This window comes from Pristiophorus japonicus, chromosome 18 (genome assembly GCF_044704955.1).
Source record: "Pristiophorus japonicus isolate sPriJap1 chromosome 18, sPriJap1.hap1, whole genome shotgun sequence".
NCBI classification, from domain to species: Eukaryota; Metazoa; Chordata; class Chondrichthyes; family Pristiophoridae; genus Pristiophorus; species Pristiophorus japonicus.
In genome coordinates this window covers 23,023,819-23,044,876 of record NC_091994.1, presented here as the reverse complement: position 1 = coordinate 23,044,876, position 21,058 = coordinate 23,023,819, and the positions used below count along the sequence as shown (strand labels likewise).

General features: G+C 42.9%; 1 protein-coding gene across 1 annotated transcript in view; it reads right to left on the bottom strand.

Annotated features, from left to right (window-relative positions):
• Positions 1 to 21,058, bottom strand: part of LOC139229160 (major facilitator superfamily domain-containing protein 12-like) — a 68,433-nt gene that overhangs the window by 16,744 nt on the left and 30,631 nt on the right. The window contains exons 4-7 of the mRNA XM_070860822.1: positions 12,433 to 12,624; positions 7,668 to 7,760; positions 6,740 to 6,832; positions 3,058 to 3,225 (exon numbers count right to left, since the gene is read on the bottom strand). Of these exons, the coding sequence (XP_070716923.1) occupies positions 3,058 to 3,225; positions 6,740 to 6,832; positions 7,668 to 7,760; positions 12,433 to 12,624 (546 nt within the window). The remainder of the gene's footprint in view (positions 1 to 3,057; positions 3,226 to 6,739; positions 6,833 to 7,667; positions 7,761 to 12,432; positions 12,625 to 21,058) is intronic.

The following is a 21,058-nucleotide window of genomic DNA, read 5'->3' as shown; positions in this document are numbered from 1 at the left end:
ATGGAGCCAATAGCTTTCTGGTGTTCTATATTCTAGATTTCATGTGATTGTGAAGTACCCCATTTTAAAAGGAAATACAAAAGTCAGGAACTACTTTTACACGTCAATGCTATTATTTGGAGAGAGCACAACATGCCAGTCTCCCTCTGTTGCATTTGGTGACGGGTACAATCCCGGGATCTATAAAAAAAAAGTGTGCTGGGCTCTGCTGTGCACCCAGCGCACAATAAGAACATAATAGGAGCAGGAGTAGGCCATCCAGCCCAGAGCCTGCTCCACCATTTAATACGATCATGGCTGATCCGATCATGGACTCAGCTCCACTTCCCTGCCCGCTCACCATAAACCCCTTATCGGTTAAGAAACTGTCTATCTCCATCGTAAATTTATTCAATGACCCAGCTTCCACAGCTCTGAGGCAGCAAATTCCACAGATTCACGACCCTCAGAAGAAATTCCTCCTCATCAGTTTTAAATGGGCGGCCCCTTATTCTAGTCTAGTCTTCCCCATCAGTGGAATATAAGTTGGATAGTTCGTCCTGCTCCAGAGGTCTACTCAGTACGGAGACTCACTGGAGGATATAGATCCATCTATTCTTTCACCGAGGCCAAATTAAGTGGAGAATCCTCACAATTACAGATTAGCAGACGTGAACGCTTTACTCTATTACAGGTAAAAAATTCCAGGATTGAATCCTCACATTTACTCCGATGGAATAGCCAACCTAAACCCAATACCAGATTTGTAGTGTACATTGCAGCCACTTCCCTGTAGCTTGTGTTCTAAGAAATGCCACCAGTAATATGGGCACTGCTCATTCGTCAACTGCACGCCTCTTTAAGTGCCGTATATTTAAAGTGGATTTGTTTTCTACTTTTTTTTCCCCTCCTCTTCCCCAAGTTAGCATGAAGACAAACCCATTTTATATTTCCCTCCAAAAGACATTAATGGGAAACTGGGCCTCATGGTGGATTAGCACTCCACTTTCACCCCTTGACTTTTATTTAAATTCAACCCACACAAGATTGGAAAGTTCTCTCCTTAATTTGCTGCTTGTAAAGATGTTGCATGCAACAGGTCTGGGTGGTATTAACTGCCCCATGAGCGACGATGTACTAACAGTTCCTACTGGACGCCTGTCCACACCACAAATCTGCCCACAGCTTATTCGGAAGGAAATGAAAGTGCCGCAGTGGTGTATATGGGGCCATTCTCCTGTTAGGACAGAGTAGAAGGAATGTTATTCTGTCTTTGATGTGGCCATATAGAGATCAATGTTCCTTTTCCCAGCAGCAACATCATTCTTTTGATAGGCTACAAGATGCAGGAAGAGAGAAATGGATTTAAAAAAAAAAAATAAAGCTAAGGCTCCCTCGCCTGATCACAGTTGCTGTTAAAAAAATACACATGTGGAGATATCAGGCGAGGAGAGGATTGGCCTTAGCTAAATTAAACATAAAAAGTCCAGGAAGTAGTGAAGATGCTGGTCTCTGAGCAAATCAGAGTGATAAATCAAGCTGTGACTCAGTGGGTAGCAATCTTGCCTCGGAGTCAGAAATTTGTGGGTTCAAGTCCCACTCCAGGGACTGGAGCACAAAAATCTAGGCTGACACTCCAGTGCAGTGCTGAGGGAGTGCTGCACTGTCAGAGGTTCCGCCATTCGGATGAAACATTAAACCGAGGCCCCGTCTGCCCTCTCAGGTAGACGTAAAAGATCCCTTTGCTCTATTTCGAAGAAGAAGAGCGGGGGGAGTTATCCCTGGTGTCCTGGCCAATATTTATCCCTCAATCAACATAACAAAAATCAGATGATCTGGTCATTATCACATTGCTGTTTATGGGAGCTTGTTCTGCAAATGCCGCGTTGCCTACATTACAACAGTGACTACACTTCATTGGCTGTACAGGGTAGAGAGAAACTGTTCCCATTGGCAGATGGGTCGAGAACTAGAAGACACAGATTTAAGAGGATTGGCAAAAGAACCAAAGGCGACACAAGAAAAAACTCTCATGCAGCGAGTGGTTAAGATCTGAAAGGTGGAGGCAGACTCAATTTTATCTTTGAAAAGGGAGTTGAATAAATATCGGACGGAAAACAATTTGCAGGACTATGGGGAAAGAGACTAGCAGAGTGTCGGCATGGGCTCGATGGCCAAACGGCCACCGCCCGTGCTGTAACCATTCTATGACAGCGCTTTGGGACGTCCGGTGGTCGTGAAATGCAAGTCTTTCTTTGGAGGTGGAAAATGCTGCTAATGCTCCTCTCTTAATCTGAGGAAGGACGTTCTTGCTATTGAGGGAGTGGAGCGAAGGTTCACCACACTGATTCCCGGGATGGCAGGACTGATATGAGGAGAGACGGGATCGACTGGGCCTGTATTCACTGGAGTTTAGAAGGATGAGAGGGGATCTCATAGAAACATATAAAATTCTGACAGGACTGGACAGGTTAGATGCAGGAAGAATGTTCCCGATGTTGTGGAAGTCCAGAACCAGAGGACACAGTCCAAGGATAAGGGTTAAGCCATTTAGGACTGAGATGAGGAGAAACTTCTTCACTCAGAGTTGCTAACCTGTGGAATTCCCTGCCGCAGAGTCGTTGATGCCAGTTCATTGGATATATTCAAGAGGGAGTTAGTTAGATATGGCCCTTATGGCTAAAGGGATCATGGGGTATGGAGAGAAAGCAGGAAAAGGGTACTAAGGTGAATGATCAGCCATGATTTTATTGAATGATGGTGCAGGCTCGAAGGGCTGAACGGCCTACTCCTGCATCTATTTTCTATGTTTCTAGGCTCTTAAGAATGATCACTTGCAGGGAACCAGAAGACTGCCGGTGTCTACAGAACCCCAGAAAGCGTCAGAACATTCAGGAGTGGAGGGGAGAAAACAGAGAACCATCACTCTGATCCCGACAGTCTATTTTCCCCAGACAGCGTGTGCTTCCCGCAGAATACTGCTTTTTTGTACGATGAGAAGCAGCTTTGTCGCCTCGCCCTAAACAATTGAGCCCATACAGGCTTCAAAGCTTTTAACCGAGCTTTCTAATGTCTTACAGTGTTTTCTCCTATGAGATCGGCAGTCATGGAAAGCGAGGTCACCAAGATCGTGGCGGAGCCTGCACCAAGAAGTACTGCTGCACCAAATATGCTCTTCCCGATCTCAAAAAACCAGACCCAATAAGCGAATCCCAGGATCATCACAAGTCCAAAAAAGTAGGTCATCTAAGGAAAGGAGAAATAGAAAAGTTAGTTACCAGTTGCCGGGAAAAGGGACAGCAAAAAAAAAAAAAAATTTTATAAACAAACAGATGCTCATCCCCTCTCTTTCAGCTGGAAAGGTGAGCTCAAAACAGAAAAGTTGTCCTCTGCAACTTTTACATGCCATTGCTGCATTACACAGAAACTACAACACAGAAACAGGCAGTTTTGGCCCAACCAATCCACATTGCTGTTAATCTCTCTTTCTCCTCCCCTCCCCTCCCCCACAGTAGTCCTAATCTCCTCCACTGGTCCTATTCCCAGATCTCTTTATGCCCCTCTTTCCTTCTTTTGGTTCACTTAAGCTGAACTGAACCAGACAATTGTGGAGCAAAGTAAACAGGAAAAGCTACAAAGGCCCAAAACTAGAAACCCCCCCAGAAAGGTTATTCCATCTTTCGCTTAGCATTCCAGGTGGCCTTCTGTACAGCTCCTGAACAAATCGGTTTTATTATGCGTGGCAAGGAGGATGCATACAAGGGCAAAGATGTATAGCTTGATGAATATCTGTTGGGTCACATCTTGACATCGCAACTAGATCAAGGTTCAAACAAACAAAAAGTGAGATACTAAGGCCCTCAGAGAATAAAGTTCAAGAGCTTCTAAAGACTATCACTGTCATGTATGCAAACTTTTTGTATTCACTATTTAACTATGTACAATGTACCACCGGAGGGCGCTGCTGTTGAAGGTCCAGGGGTTTCCTGCCCTGGTGTGCAGGGGCATATAAAAAGGCAGCCAGCCATGCTGCCCTTCACTTTGCAGTCGTATTAAATGGACTGAAGTCACACAGCTCTTACTCACAGTATAAGGCCTCGGAGTTATTCGATGGTAATTACAGACATAATAATTACATCAAATATACAAACTTCCTATAGAAACCCACACTGCTGATGGTCAACATTCATTCTGGCTTTCCTTCATCAACTTTCCACAGAATTTTTCTTCAAGTAAAATAGTTTTTTTTTTTAAATAGCATGTAACAATACGATTCAGTGGAGCATTGTGGGTTTACTGCAGAACTTATTGATAACAAGGATCCCGTCTCCACTGTTTCTGATGGCCGAGAGCACGTCGCTAAGGCATCAGTTTCTGAATAACTAATCAGGTTCAATAATTTACAGTTTATGGGTAAACGGCCGAGAGCTCCCCTTTCAGCATCTCCAGCTTTCCGAGCTGAACCAATTCGATTGTTTATTCTTCCAAACTGCACCTATTTTATGGAATCCAATCAAATGGGTCAAAGCTGAAGGACTTGGACACATTTTGCTGGCTGTGATTCACTCAGCTAGCCTCAGATAATATGGAGTCAGCTCCTGGATATTTAACATTTTGTGGTTTTTGTCATGTCATTTCCACCCACTCCACAAGCAACACGAGCAAAATGACTCAAGTTACAGTCATCTAACTACGAGAAGTTGGTGTTTATCACTTGGCACATTTTTAAACATAAATTGGATGTGGTATAAAGAGGATCATGTGTTTTAAAATTGGGGCAATTAGCAGAGCCATTTAATGTTCCGAAGCTAGGTCGTGTTAGCAACAGCTTTGCTCACACCAGGAAATAATTAGCTGCCTTTTAGCCCAGGAGCAATTTAGCTTTATGTTCACAAGAGCATTCAAGCCACTGCACGTTTCAACACAGCCATAAAAGTACTGCATTTTCCTTACTTGCCAAGTTGCTCGCTGAAGTGTATACAATTATTAGAAAGAAAGAAAAAGGGTGAAGTTAGGAAGTATATAAACCTCTATATATTAGAAGCTTGCTCATTTTGAATGCCCTCTCAAACAAACAGTGGTGAAAGTAGAATTCACAATAGCTTTTTAAAAAGTAAATGGATAAATATTTAAAAAGATGGGGGGAAGTTATTATGTGGCTGCTACTTGACATGGGTGTAATTGATCAGATGGTCTGGAGTTGTGGACAGGACAACTTTCTGTTTGAGCTCCTGGACTGTAAAATTCTGTTATGGCTTTTAAAATCTCATCTTGGTGTTTTACAATCCAATTTTTAGATCAAGATTTTTCCCAAAGTACACTGAAAAGTATAAAAGTTTATGCCTACAATGAAGTCATTTCTAAATGTATATATTTTAAAATTCACAACAGAAATTCTTGGTGTACCTGACAACATTGTTTCCTGTCACTTGGCCAATCATAGGCAGTCCCTCAAAATTAAGGAAGACTTGCTTCCACTCTTTAAAAAAAAAAAAAGTGAGTTCTTAGGTGACTGAACAGTCCAATACAGGAATTACAGTCTCTGTCACAGGTAGGACAGGCAGTCGTTGAAGAACAGGAAACAAAGAGTAGTGGTGAACAGTTGTTTTTCAGACTGGAGGAATGTATTCAGTGGTGTTCCCCAGGGGAACGTTCTAGGACCATTGCTTTTCTTGATATACAACAATGATTTGGATGTTGGTTTACAGCGCACAATTTCAAAATTTGCAGATGACAAAACTTGGAAGTATACTGAACAGCGAGGAGGATAGCGATAGACTTCAGGAAGACAGACAGGCTCATGAAATGGGCAGATATGGCAGATGAAATTTAACAGAAAAGGTGTGAAGTGATGCATGTTGTTAGAAAGAAATGAGGAGAAGACATAAACTAAGTGGTACAATCCTAATGGGGGTGCACGAACAAAGGGACCTGGGGCCACGTGTGCATAAATCGTTGATGGTGGCAGGGCAGGTTGAGAAAGCCGTTAAAAAGGCTTACGGGATCCTGGGCTTCATAAATAAATAGAGGCAGAATGTACAAGTGTGGAAGTTATGAACCACCTATATAAAACACTGGTTTGGCCCCAACTGGAATAGTGTCCAATTCTGGGCAGCACACTTTAGGAAGGATGTGAAGGCTTTAGAAAAGATTGAGAATGTTTCCAGGGATGAGGGATTTCAGTTACGTGAATAGACTGGGGAAGCTGGGGTTGTTCTCCTTGGAGCAGAGAAGATGGAGAGGAGGTTTGATCGAGGTGTTCAAAATCATGAGGCATCTGAACAGAGTAAGGAAAAAAAAAAACTGTTCCCATTGGCAGATGGGTCGAGGACCAGAGGAGACAGATTTAAGTGATTGGCAAAAGAACCAAAGGCAACACGGGGAGAGTTTAAAAATAAAAACTCAGCTAGTGGTTAGGATCTGGAATGCACAATCTGAAAAGGGTGATGGAGGCAAACTCAATTTTATCTTTCAAAAGGGAGTTGGATAAGTATCTGAAGGAAACAAATTTGCAGGGCTACAGGGAAAGGGCAGGGGAGTAGGCCTAGCTGAGAGTTGGCATGGGCTCGATGGGCCGAATGGTCACAGCACGCAAGAAGACCATTCTCGGATTCTATTCTATAACCAAATAAAGTGAATACAAATTTGTGGAAAAGGCGGCATTAAATACATTTTTACAAAACGAACTGTTTTCCTTGTGAGGACGTTTGGAGTAGGATATTCACATTTCTAACCATTTCCAAAAACTAACAGCACTCACATTCCTTCCGATATATTTATTCACAGGTTTCATGAGGAATGAGGACAAAAACCCACTGATGTACATCACTAGAGGAATCATGGCAATGTAGTTCTGTAAAGAAGAGAATTTAAACAGTCTGTGCATTCAATAAGACCAACATTTTATTAATATGCTGCAAACAAACAATCCTTGGAGACCAGCAGATCTACTAGAAACAGTGGCTATGGTCAAATTGCACCAGAAGATCGATTGGAAACAGTGGCTATGGTCAAGGTGCACCAGCAGATCTACTGGAAGCACTGGCAATTGTCAAAGCGCACAAGTCTGACGCCTCACCAAGTCCCTCTCGCTTCCACTGGTGGAAGATGCTGGGAAGTGAACAATAACCAAGATTTTATACATTGTTCAAATGTTTGACATGGTTCTGAAGGCCCGCGATATTGCCAGGCACATGTTTTACTCTGCAACTCCTCACTGAAAGCATGATCAAAGATGGGTCTTCACAGACAGCCAGCAAGTGAAGATATGGGAATTCCCAGTGGGAAGGAGGGGCAAGACCTTCACCACCAGGCTGCCAGTACCAAGTGGGTTTCAATAAATCAAAAAGATAAAACAATTTTGACACTGTAATTGATGCTTTCCTGAAGGGCAAGATCCCACAAACAGCAAATGAGATAAATCACTAACTAAGCAATTTTGGGTGAGGGAGGAGCACTGGCAGGGACAAAGCTAAAACATCCTGCTCCACTGATTTAAACAGCCCGTGCTCTCTCAGATATACAGTCACGGAACCATCCACCAACACATGTATCCAGGTCAGTCAGACAGTCAGTAACATTATTTTAATGCCACTTTGTTGAGCTAAGCAAATACTACTTTGCACATTACAGATCTCAGAGAAACCATCTGCTCAGGACATTTTTCAAATAAACAGGCATTTGCTCACCTTTGGTAGTTTCAGAGTGTAGGTTATATACATGGCAATGTAGGTCTGCGAGAGGTTAATGATCAGCCGGGTGCACATATACAGAAAGGCCACCTGTCAAAACAAGAGAGTCTTGTAAAAGAAAAAGACTACAAGAGATTGATCATCAACACATCACATGTTCACTTTAGTAAACAAAAGTCAGACTATTAGTAATCCGGGTACAATTGAGAACACCAGAGTCCATTTTTCCCTTTTTAAAAAAAAAATTGTACACAACTGGATTGTCTCAACAAAACGTTGATGTTTTCCCAGTGGTAAGCCAGAGAGTGGGACTGAATGGAGTCTGATCGGTGATGCCAAATGTTGAAGATTCTGCTCATACAATTAAAATAGATTCTCATCAAACAACAAGGGGAGACACCGGTGCCATTCAGAAAAGTTTTGAACCCATCACAAGTTACAGCTTAGTACCCGTGAGGGGAAATTTGTATTCATTGAATTGACATCACCAGCCTGTACAGAACTTTGATTTTATTACCTGGAAATGCTTTTAGTTTGTATAAAGTTTTGATAGGAACAGTAGCCAGTTGCAGGAATTTCCAAAAAAAATGTTACCTGGAGTAGGGAATGTCACAAGGCTGATTGGGTTTTACTGGGCTAAAAAGGAAGGGGATTGCAGGGCAAGCATACATGGATTGGCTTGTGCTGGTGATCAGAGTTGAACCGACTGAAAATGACTGCCAATTTGTGAAAGAGAAAACCAAACCCTTCTCTGCTTCCCCCTTCCAAACAAAATGTTACAGCAAAAATGTCCTTGTGCTTTTTTTTTTAAAAAAAAGAGAAGTTAAAAGACTAGTCGTCTCGAATATTTCATCCTCCTATCGCGAATACAAACTATAACCCGAAGTGGGTGCTCGGACAATTGAAATGCTCAGGACAAAGATCGACAGATCCATGTTGGGTAAGGGTATCAAAGGATATGGAGCAAAGGTCAGTGACAGATCTGCTGCGATTTCATCAAATGGTGGAACAGGCTCGAGGAGCTGAATAGCCTACTCCTGTTTCTACGTTCTACGGTTTGCTGTAGTCTTTAAACAGGGGCTACGGAGTGTTTTGGGCTTGGATTTAATATACTTTAGGTTGGGTAGACACTCTGTAGTTTGGTGCAAAGTCTCAATCTGTCCGGTGGTGCTCCAAGGGAGGACATGTGGAGAAATTTGTTTTCTTTAAAATACAAATAGAGAGATGAATCCCATCAGTTTCTCCTCAGTTGCCTTTGATGTGATCAGGTCAAGCAGCAGGACCCTCTGCTGAGTGCGTGAAGCTAATACAGCTCTTCAACCAAACAGTAAGTCATCATCCAGTTTTCCTCACCTATTTGTTCTCCCCAGTGAGAGAACCTGGCCTTCACCCAGCACTCTCTCAAGTCGAGATACTTTGATCAGGAACTCCAGGAGAGAACATAGCCCTGCTCTGCAGGGTGCATGGAGTCGGCCATTTTGATTCAGTGCACACCTTGGGAGTATGACACACACTGTACTCCAGTTCCTCACCGACCTTCTGCAGCTGCTGCTAACTGACCTACATACCTTTATTCACTGTATTTAAGTAGGAATGCAAATTATTTGAATTGTTCTCCCACAATCAAATGAACTTGATTTGAATTTGGTTGCATTCTGAGCAGACATTTAACTTTCATCCTTGCTGTGAGCAAATTTTTCTTGAAATTCAGTTCTAAACTCTTCCTCAATCTGATCAATTTGTGCTTCTGAAGGGGACAAAATCTCAAACGTTTAAATAATTTGAATATACAAGGATCTACTTTTCATTCTAGTAGAATTGGCAAAACATAAAAATTCCTGCTGAAACATAGAGCACAAGAAACAGGAGCAGGAGTAGGCCATACGCCTCTCGAGCCTGCTCCGCCATGCAATATCATGGCTGATCTTCTACCTTAACTCCACTTTCCCACCCTATCCCTGGATTCCCTTGGAGTCCAAAAATCTATCCATCGTAGTCTTAAATAAACTCAATGGCTAAGCATCCACAGACCTCTAGGGTAGAGAATTCTATGGATTCACAACCCCAAGTGAAGAAATTTCTCCTCAACTCAGCCCTAAATGGACGGCCCATTATCCAGAGTCCGTGCCCCACTGGTTCTAGACTTTCCAGCCAAAACATCTACTCTTTAAAGCCCTCCAAACATTTTAAACATTTCAATGAGATCACCTCATTCTTCTAAACGCCAGAGAGTATAGGCCCAATCTACTCGATCTCTCCTCAAAGAACAACCCTCTCATTCCAGGAATCAATCTAGTGAACCTTCTTTGCACCCCCTCGAAGACAATGACATCCTTCCTTGCACAAGACCAAAACTGTACATAGTACTCCAAGCTGTGGTTTCACCAAAGCCTTATAATTGCAGGAAGACTTCTTGCTCTTATACGCCAACACCCTTACAATAGCAACCTGCATTTATATAGCGCCTTTAATGTAGTAAACCATCCGAAGGCTTTTCCCAGGAGCTTTATCAAACAAAATTTGACACCGAGCCACATGAGTGATATTAGGTCAGGATTGGTCAAAGGGGTAGGTTTTAAAGAACCTCTTGAAGGCAGAAAGAGGGGTAGAGAGATTTAGGGATAGAATGAGAGATTAGGGCCAAGGGGCAGAAGGCACAGCCACCAATGGTGGAGCAATTAAAAATTGGGGATGCACAAGAGGCCAGAATTGGAGGCTTGTAGGGCGGGAGGAGGTTACAAAGATCGGGAGGGATTTGAAAACAAGGATGAGAATCAAAAAAAATAAATAAAGGTGTTACTAAACCGGGAGCCAATGTAGGTCAATGAGCACAGGGGTTATGGGTGAATGGCATGGATGAGCTCAGGCAGGGGCAGAGTCAGGCAATGTTAGTGCAGATATGTGGTTGGAAGCTCAAGGTCAAATATGACACCAAGGTTGCGAACAGTCTGGTTCAGCCTCAGACAGTTGCCAGGGAAAGGGATGGAGTCGGTGGCTGGGGAACAGAGTTTGTAGCGGGGACCAAAGACAGAGGGCTGTAAATTTCGGTTGGAGGCTTCCTGCAGGTGAATACTTCCGAACCGCAAGTAAACTCCGCACCTACCTGGTGCTTCCGTATCTTCGAAGACTCGCGCTCCTGGACCTGCTTAACGGCCCACGTATCCCAGGAGTGCAGGTGGTTCGCAAGTGTCCCTGGGATCACGTGGGCCATCCCAACCAATCAGAGGGCGATTCCGTTTACATACAGAATCCCCATGAGCATAATAATAAACCCCTAAAAAACACACTTCCAGAACACAAATAAAAATAAACTACATGGTCAAAATTTATTAAAATACAATTTAAACATTTAATACAAAAATTTGATTTGAAAAATTTAAACATTTTTCAGGGGGCCAATAAGTAACCTAAATTAATTTTAAAGGTTTTTATATGGTTAAATCATTTTTTATTATTTTGATTTATTTAAATCCTTATGCTGGTAAAAGGCAGCCGTACGCCTGCTTTTACCAGGCGCAAGGGTTTTATGGGCATTCACTGGACAAATAGCCCAACTCTGCGCCAGTGAATGTCCATTTCCTGCTGATGGGTACGATTATACGATGTCGAGCAGAATCCTGACAGATTGCAAGAGCCAGTTTTTTGCGCATGCGACATTTACGACAGAACGCAAATACCGGAGCCACTATTTAGTTGGAGGAAATTTCTGCTCATTCAGTACTAGATATTGGACAGGCAGTCTGACAAATTAGAGACAGTGGATGGGTCGAGAGAGAGGTGGTGGTGAGGTAGAGCTGGGCTTCGTCAGTGTACATGTGGAACCTGATGTCATGTCTTTGGAAGATGTCCTGAGGGGCAGCATGTAGATGAGAACTAGGAGGGGGGCTCCAGAGGTAACTATGCATGAGCAGGAAGAGAAGCCATTGCAGGTGATTCTCTTGAAAGAATGGAACTAGGTGAGTGAAGTCCCACCCAGCTGGACTTCAGGAGAGGCATTGAAAGAGAATGGTGTGGTCAACCGTGTCAAAGGCTGCAGATTGGTTGAGGAGAGATAGTTTACTATGGGCACAGTCCCATAGGATGTCATTTGTAACTTTGATAAAGGCGAACATGCCATTTGCTTTCCTAATTGCTTGTTATACTTGCATGTTAACTTTCGGAATGTTAACACTGAACCACAGCTCAATAATTATTCGTGCCCAACAATTAAAACAAAAACAGAATAAGCATACGCGACAGAGAACCTTGGACGTTCACAGCACAAAAAGGCCATTTGCTATAACAATCCCACTGCCAACCCTCTTCCCAATAGCCTTGTATCTTCCTCCTCTTCCACTATTATCCAATTTTTTTCTTCAAAAAGGAGCTATAGCAGTGAGAATGTGAAAGTTGCTGCCACATGGAATGATTGAAGCAGATAGCATGGACACTTTAAGGGGATGCTTGATGCATACATGAGGGAGAAGGGGCAGATAAATGGAGGCAGGGTGGGAAGAGGTAATCAGTGAGAGGAGGCCCGTGGAGTATAAACACGGGCGTGGACCAGTTGGGTTGAACAGCCGGTTTCCGTGCTGTAGATTCTATGTAATTCTAGCAGTGACCCTTGGGATCAGCATTGTCAGACCTTCTCCAATTCAAGCGACATCCATCAATCCCAATCCTTTGTTTCTGGTCCATTAACTAACTTTTTATCCATGCTGTTACATTCCAGTTATACCTTTCTTCAAGGAAAAGCAGTCTGCAACACCACAGGATAACTTACATGATAGAAAGCCGTTTCCTTCAGCCAATGTTTCCACAGCAGCAGCGGCCGGCTGGGGCATTTTTTGGAATCATCAATGAGTGGTGTCCGTTCAGCAACGTGTTCCTCCTCAGTGATTTGCTTCTCCTGTGTTCCAATATGGAACAGCATTGAAGAGATGAAGCCAATCCCAACAATAATAAGAGCCAGTGTCTGCAAACAAGTAACAAAGAAAGGTTTAAATAAGAAACATAAGAAATAGGAGCAGGAGTAGGCCATTTGGCCCCTCGATCCTGCTCCGCCATTCAATAAGATCATGGCTGATCTGATCATGGACTCAGCTCCACTTCCCTGCCCACTCCCCATAACCCTTTACTCCCTTGTCGCTCAAAAATCTGACTATCTCCATCTTAAATATATTCAGTGACCCAGCCTCCACAGCTCTCTGGGGCAGAGAATTCCATAGATTTGCAACCCTCCGAGAGAAGAAATTCTTCCTCATTTCAGTTTTAAATGGGCGATCCTTTATTCTAAAACTATATCCCCTAGTTTTAGTTTCCCTTATGAGTGGAAATATCCTCCCTGCATCCACCTTGTTGAACCCCCTCATTAGCTTATGTTTCAATAGATCATCTCATTCTTCTGAACGCCAATGTGTATAGGCCCAACTTACTCAAACTATCCTCATAAGACAACCCCCTCATCTCCAGAATCAACCTAGTGAACCTTCTCTGAACAGTCTCCAATGCAAGTATATCCTTCCTTAAATACAGAGACCAAAACTGTACGCAGTACTCTAGATGTGGCTTCACCAATACCCTGTACAGTTGTAGCAGGACCTCTCAGCTTTTATACTCTATCCCCCTTGCAAAGGCCAAAATTCCATTTGCCTTCCTGATTACTTGCTGTAACTGCAGATAGCCACCAGAAAGAATCCCTCAGCCAACAACATACCTGTGTCTGCTGAAAATTCAAATAGAACACAGAAACAGAAATCCATAGAAAGAACGTGAAGGGCTAAAATAAAAAGTTTACTAAAAATGTTAACTGATATTTGAAAATTCAGGAAAAAAAGACATCTATTTTCTTCATCAAAGTTTGATCCTGGAATCCACCATCTCCATTCATATGGAAGAGCTGTGGCAATCCAACTATTTTTCCAGATGGAGACAAGAGCACAATTGAAGTGTTTTAACATCAAAACCTAGCTTAAATAAGTTGCGGCCTTTTTTTTTTTGCATCACTTTTTGGTTTAACATTGAGCACTGAGGCTTAGGGAGGTCACAGAGCTAGATGTTACAAGGAAGCCGAGTTAATAAGTGCGGTGAATGGCTACTCTGTTGTTGCTTGGGCTCCCTCAACACTGGGTTGAGCAATTTTTCCTCAACCTAACTCCACTGATGAGATCCACGGCATTCACCATTAGTGCAAAGTGTAAGAGGAGATAATTGAACAAACTGTTCATGGGACTGAAGAGGGTTTTCAAAAAAGAAAGTGTATTTGGAGAATGAGGTTGTGCGGTTTCTCAAGTTGTGACTAAAAGAAAGAAAACATGGGCAGATTTTCAACGGAAAACACAAATTGCAAACCTCCCCATTTAAAGGCGGCCAAAGCGAGAGTAATCTTATTTGAATCACAGCACAGTTCAAGGTGCTAGTTCACTCCTTAGTATTTGGACCACCAATGCCCAGGAAAATCATTTCCGTGGAGATTGTGGTTGGGGGCAGGCTGTGGGTGGTGGTGACGGGCACAGTGGGTAAGACATGTGCCTATCATCTCAGGCAACATGTTTATATCCAGACCTGACTGGGGAGATTAAAAAGTCTCGTTTGCTGGTTGTGTGTGCTAGTCGAGTTCAGCAGTCTCAGTATCGTTCCTAGTGAGCTGGAGCCACCATGCAAAACTGTCCCTAATACACAACTAATTGATAATTGGAGAAAAGCTACAGGGCAACTGTGTCGGCAACAGTTGAGAGCGAGAGCGAGAGTTGTCTGGTGTATAACCATATGACCTGTGACTGCTCATCACAAGGTGTCTGGAACAAGAGTACTCTCCATTTTCAAAGCACTGGTGGCCTCAAACCAAGAGTACAAACAAATCACAAAACACACATCAGACCTTTGAACAATGGTCAAACTGTAAAGGTGATCAGTCTCTCGAAATGGCCATGAAGCAATCTTTCTAATGTGTTTGTCAGCAATTCTGAATGGAGGAACAGGAAAGCAGGAGGAGTACAGTGCCCTAATTTCAACTTCAGAAGAACTATTGCAACAATATGGTACTTTCCGTTTGACACAAGTTCCTGAAGCTCATCACCACTGGGGCTTTTCTCATGGTGGGAAGTGCATAGAGCGCAAGATTTTTAATACAATACGGATAGATTACGCAAAGGAAAAAATTCTCCTTGGCCTTTCCAGCCTTGAAAGGAGAAAGGAGAAAAAGACTTGCATTTATATAGTGCCTTTCATGACCACCGGACATCTCAAAACGCTTTACAGCCAATTAAGTACTTTGAGTGTAGTCACTGTTATAATGTGGGAAACACAGCATACTATGTGTCCACAGCAAGTTCCCACAAACAGCAATGTGATAATGACCAGATAATCTGTTTGTGATGTTGATTAAGGGATAAAAATTGGCCAGGACACCAGGGATAACTCCCCTGCTCTTCGAAATTGTGCCATGCGACTCAACGTCCACCCGAGAGCACAAACGGGACCTTGGTTTAATGTCTCATCCGAAAGACAGCACCTCCGACAGTGCAGCACTCCCTCAGCACTGCACTGAAGTATCAACCTAGATTTGTGTGCACGAGTCCCTGGACTGGGACTTGAACCCACGACCTTCTGACTCAGGTGAGTGGGCTACCCACTGGGCCACCGGCTGACACTGTGTTGAAACGGAAATACAAATCTGGAATCATTTTAGAAACAGAAATTGCTGCGATGGGCAAGGGAGTACAAACGATCGGTATGACCTTGATGGATGGGCCAAGGTGAGACAAATGGCCTTCGTAATCTGTATCTTGAGCCTTATAGCACTAAATAAAATGAAGGTTAAATACTGTATTTAATGAATAATTGTCATTGTTTTTGCAAATCTTTTCTAAGTCACAATAACAAGGTCAGTCTTGTGGTGTGACAAGATAACTTATATCTGGAGTGAAACTGTCAAGTTTGCAGAAATGTTTTACAATATTGTTTTTGTCAGAGAACAGAATGCTCTCCGATAATTGCAAGGACAGTGAGGCGCATGCAGGTGCTATTGTGAGCAACCGACCCAGTGTTACAGAAGGACCAGACACGACGTGAACATGCTGAGCTCCAACCAACCATTAATGATATCAGGATTGGGAACGTGATGATCACACGTTGTTAAAAAAAGGTATAAAAAAAAATAGCTGAGACTTTTGATTGACGACAGAGAAGAAAAGGGACCAGAGGAGCAGGCCCAGCAGTCTCGAGTCAGCGCGCTCCATCGTCCTTGGTTGTACGGGAAGTAAAGCCTGTGTTTTAACCAGTTAATTACTGTTCAAGTTTGTTTAATGCATGCTGTGCGTCTAATAAACTGTTTTGGTTTACTAAACGACTATCCTGATCATCACCATTTATGCCAGTCGAATCGGAGTGAACAAGGGCAGTTAAATCTGCGTACAAATTGGTGCCCGCCGCGGCAGGACTGGCTTGTGACGACTTTGGGTCACTCGTTGAGATATTCCAGGATCTCGAAGTTACGAGCGAGAAGAAACCGGAAACGGGAGTGCGGAGACTCGCTGAGACCTGCCAGTAATTCAAAGACACATTGCAAGACTTGGGGATTGGTAGGATGGCATCGAAGGATGTAGCATCAGTGCACAAGAAGAAGTTAGAGAAGTTGACCGCAAGTGACGTGTAGGACTTGTTAGTGACGTGCCTCACCAACAGAGAGGACGGCATTTTCAGAAGTAATTGCATTTATTCAGGAACGGGTAAACAAGGAAAAATGTTTTTAAAAACAGACAAGGCCAGAAACCTTTTGGCCTACAGACCACATTACTGTGCTCAGAGACGATGAGTTATTTAAAGAAAAGGAACAAGAGATTAAACAAGAGATTAAACAACAGTTGCATGACTAATTCTCAGAAAGACCAGGAAGTTGATAAACTGAGCTGACAGGTCCGTGCATTAAAGTTGGGTGCTAAAGTGTCACTGTGCTGTTGCAACTACACAGAGTGTATATACCCTTGGAAGAGGCACTGCAGGGCCTGCGAGAATTAAAATGCCAAAAAGTGGATGTTCAGTTGCAACAAGAAGTAGATGATGCGAGGGGCATTGAGGGAAGTGAATCAACAGCCTCGTGGGCAAGCAGATCATACCCAATGTCAACTTAAGATTCTAGAACTTACTGGGAAATTAGGGAAACAACAGGCGTTTGTCTCGGACGTTATGGTGGGTGTGCCGGTCGATCGGGGTGGAGGGTCGGTGGCCAAGTTGATTAGGGTCACTGGGGGAAGGAAGAGTTTAAAAACAAAAATAAGGACGGGTGGCCGGATGAAAAGGGGCCGCGTGCACCAGAGGGTCAACATGTGCCGGTGGTACTCTTTACAATAAGCACCCAGCCAAACACGGCGGGACACGCAGCAGGAACAGCACAATATTTTAAGACGGGGTCACCCAGAATCGGATGATGCGGACCTTAAATGCGTCCTTCTCGCCAGTTGCACGAGTTGCCCCCAGGACGGTTTGCCGGATTCCATCCACCAGGCTGAGACCACAGCAGCTCAGGCTTGTACATGTCTCCTCACAGCTTTGGGCATCAACGACTTAAATTTAGTTGGTCTGCTACACCAGATCAAACAAAAACCCGTCGAGTCCCCACCTCCTCAGCAGCAACAAAGCCTCTAGTTTAAATGCGGGAGCTGTTCTGGCTAAGACGCAACAGACCCAACAGGAGTCAAGAAGTTATCAAAAGGAAAAGTTTGCAGAGGAGGAGAAGTTTGAAAAGGAGTTGGAGGATAAACAGTCAGAGGTTAAAGCAGTGGAAGAAGCTTACTCAGAAGCATTTAAAAGTTTCTGAAGGAATGGGCAGTCTCCGAACTGATGAGGATTTGAAAGCTGCCATTAGGGCGGTACAGAAACAGGTTGTGAAACAAGGTGGGCAGACGGACCATGCAGAATCCAAAAAGGAAATTCAAAGAGTTGCAGGGTAAGGGATTCAGAGAAGCATTGTGTTTACTATGTCTTCATAGCCCGGGAAGGAACTACAGCGATAAGACTAGAGTTTATAAGACGGAAAAAAGAAACTTACATTTGTAATCGACACTTAAGCTACCAGATTTTGAGCAGAATAAAAAAACATTAGTTTCGCCTCACTACCACCCACTTAAGACGCTGAGATGAAGTATAACAGCCATTTATCGCCCGTTTTCCCCCAAAATGGAAACTAACATCCATTTAAATCGCCAGTTAGTTTCAGCATCAAGTTAACGCTGAGAATTAATTAAACCACCCGCCCATATTTTTATGGCAGCAACAATAATTTACTGAGTGAAAGGAACCTTAAGGGATGTTGGAAAAGTTTTGTATGGAAAATGTGTTTTTGTAATTAAACTTACCGGTTGTGAATGTGTGTTTGGTTGAAAGTCTGACTTTAAAAGAAAGTGTCCATTATGTTTGTTTTAGCTTCGCCCACTTTTGTGCGAAAGCTGTTTTAACCTTTTGTAGTGTTGTCCTGGATGTTAGAAGTTTTAAGAAAGTGTGAAAAAGTTGTTAAAATGTTCATTGTGTCTCCAGAAAAGACAAATGCAGGTGCAGATATAACTCACGCAGTTATGAAATGCAGAGGACGGTTTGTTCTGCAAAAGATAAGCTTCAGCTTTGAAGTAAGTTGCTATGGTGTCTGCTTAAAAAAAAAAATTTGAATTATAATGCACTGCCTTTTCAATTGTAAGCATATACCAGAGAATTGTGAACTTGTGGAATTCTCTACCACAGAAAGTTGTTGAGGTCAGTTCGTTAGATATATTCAAAAGGGAGTTAGATGTGGCCCTTATGGCTAAAGGGATCAAGGGGTATGGCGAGAAAGCAGGAATGGGGTACTGAAGTTGCATGATCAGCCATGATCATATTGAATGGTGGTGCAGGCTCGAAGGGCCGAATGGCCTACTCCTGCACCTATTTTCTAAGTTTCTATGAAAGTGTTTAAAAACAACAGTAGGAAGAAACAGGTTTTGGATGCAAAAAGAAAGGATAAAAGGGAAAGTTTAAAATAAAAAGATGCCATTTGGTTGTTTGGAAAAGTTTTACATTTATGTGAAGTGACATAATGTCAGACAAGGTTTTGCTCCGCCTTCTTATAAACTTAGAAAGAAGTTAACGCTTTCCACTGATGACAGGTATGTTCTTAATTCAGCGAGGAACCACGGATTGCTGAATGACATTTTAAAGATATCGGACATTATTAAACAAAAGTTTCTTAATTTTAAATGAATATTTGGGAAGGAATTTTAGGATTTGACGAATTAACCCATTGGGTTCGCAGGAAAGCCACAATGGATTTTCTGGGGTTTTTTTTAAAAACAGGGGACCATATATGAGTGCTGATGGTGCAAGATTACCAAGAGGGGTTCTTTGATATAGAAATGAGTTTAAGGTGTTAGAGCTTGAACTTTGCTGGAACAGTGCAGTATGAGCTCCAGTAATATTCAGAGTTTAACATCTGCAAACAGTGATGGATCTTGAATGTTGCAGCATGGTGACAAAATTTGACTCGTGTGTTATCTTCGAAGACAGATTGCTCCAGAGGGAAGATAAAGGACTTGCATCCAAACACATTGCAAATGAGTTTGTTAAATCACAAAGCCTGGACATAGCTTTTTTGTGAAATTAAAATTGATTAGATAAATTGATGAGTTGCTGCTCAAGCATTTGGGAAGGGAAATTTAAGGAGATAGTTTAATTTAAAACATTTTTTTTTAAATGTTCTCTATGTAGTTCCATTTAAACTGTGTTAACAAAAGTATTTGGAGGGAGACTGTTGTATTAAAGATAATTAACATCCCTCATCTTCAAGACCCAATACACAGGGCAACTTCTCATATGGCTTGGTGGTAGTCGACCAGTTTACTAAATGGATGGAGACGTTCCTGTGTTGATCCAACACCACGCTCACAGCAGCCAAGATTCTGTTGTGGCGTTCTGCAGATGGGGACTGCCATTACAGATGGACAGCGATCAGGGGTCACACTTTACAGGACATATTTCTCATCATCCAAGTCATCTGGAGCAGTAGAAAGAGGAAATTGAACCCTGAAGATCATGTTAAAGAGAGTTATATGCAGACCACCCCACTCACTCAATGGGCTAATGTTATCCATGTGCTTAATCGCTATACAATCAACACCTCACAAAGCAACGGTTATCTCACCATACCAAGCCATGACAGATAGGCTATTCAGAACCCCAGGCCACCCAACCCTAACCAGGACACGCCCCCTAACACAAGAGTCGTGTAGTTCTAAGTGGTTGGAACAAGTGGTGGAATACACCAACCAAATGAACCGGCTTCTGGCCCAGAATTAAGAAGCATTTTGACAAGAAAGTACAGCCTTTCGAATATCAGGTGGGAGATACCGTCATGGTCTTAAATTACAGAAAAAAGAACACCTTCGAGCCTAAAATGGAGGGACCCTACCCAATTGTGGACAGGCTGAATCCAGCAGTTTCTCGGATTTAATTCCCAGAGAAACAGGGGACAAAGGCAAGAAAGTGGCATCACATAAATCAGTTAAAAACGGTGAAAGAATGAATATTACACATTATCTTTTTTAGGTGCAACAAGGAGCTACGACGATTAACCAAAGACTAATGGCATTACTAATGATAATTGGTTTGGCCTGTCTCGCCATAACCATTACAGCTATATACAAAGGGAAAACCACAGCCACCAAGCTCGACCATTACGAGACTGTACCCAGTAAAACATGAATGCCACGAGGTGGGGAATCAGGGACTATTGGGGAACGGCTAGCCAACTCCCCAGTCTTATGAACTGAACCACACCTAATCCTCGGTTTAGAATGGAAAATATAGGAGTAGTACGAGCAAACGCCATCAGTCGGTTCCTGACAGCTGCGTTACCCACTGCGGGGCTAAGAGAATTGACCTGGTTGGAACCAAACATGCAGGGATGCATATACATGTCCAGATGATCTATACAACCAATCATGCACTGATGACATGCGGTCTTGACTGGAATCAACAGAGCTAGAATTGTACTATGGAGGTGATGGGCTCTTCGGATGTTAGGACAAAGATAGCCTGCAAAGGAAAAGGAGAATGCTGCTTTACCACTTTGCAGGACTATTCCCATCACGGGAAGAGCAGGAGTGTTATTACCTGAGGGACGGTCTGCTTTGTCCCCAAGACAGTTATAATTGGGATGAAAACCCTCATTGATGTAGGAACTCCCACGAAGGTAAACCTACAGGTTAGAGATGTATTGAAACAAGAGTTACGAGTATATCACAACACTTGGTTATGACATTCCCGAGCTGCCAGAGGCTCTCAAGGAATTGATGGCATGTGTCAATGTCACACAGCGTCATTATACTCTACAGCAGGAAAATAAGGAAGTGTCTGAAGAAATTTCAGAAGTAGGTGATGACATA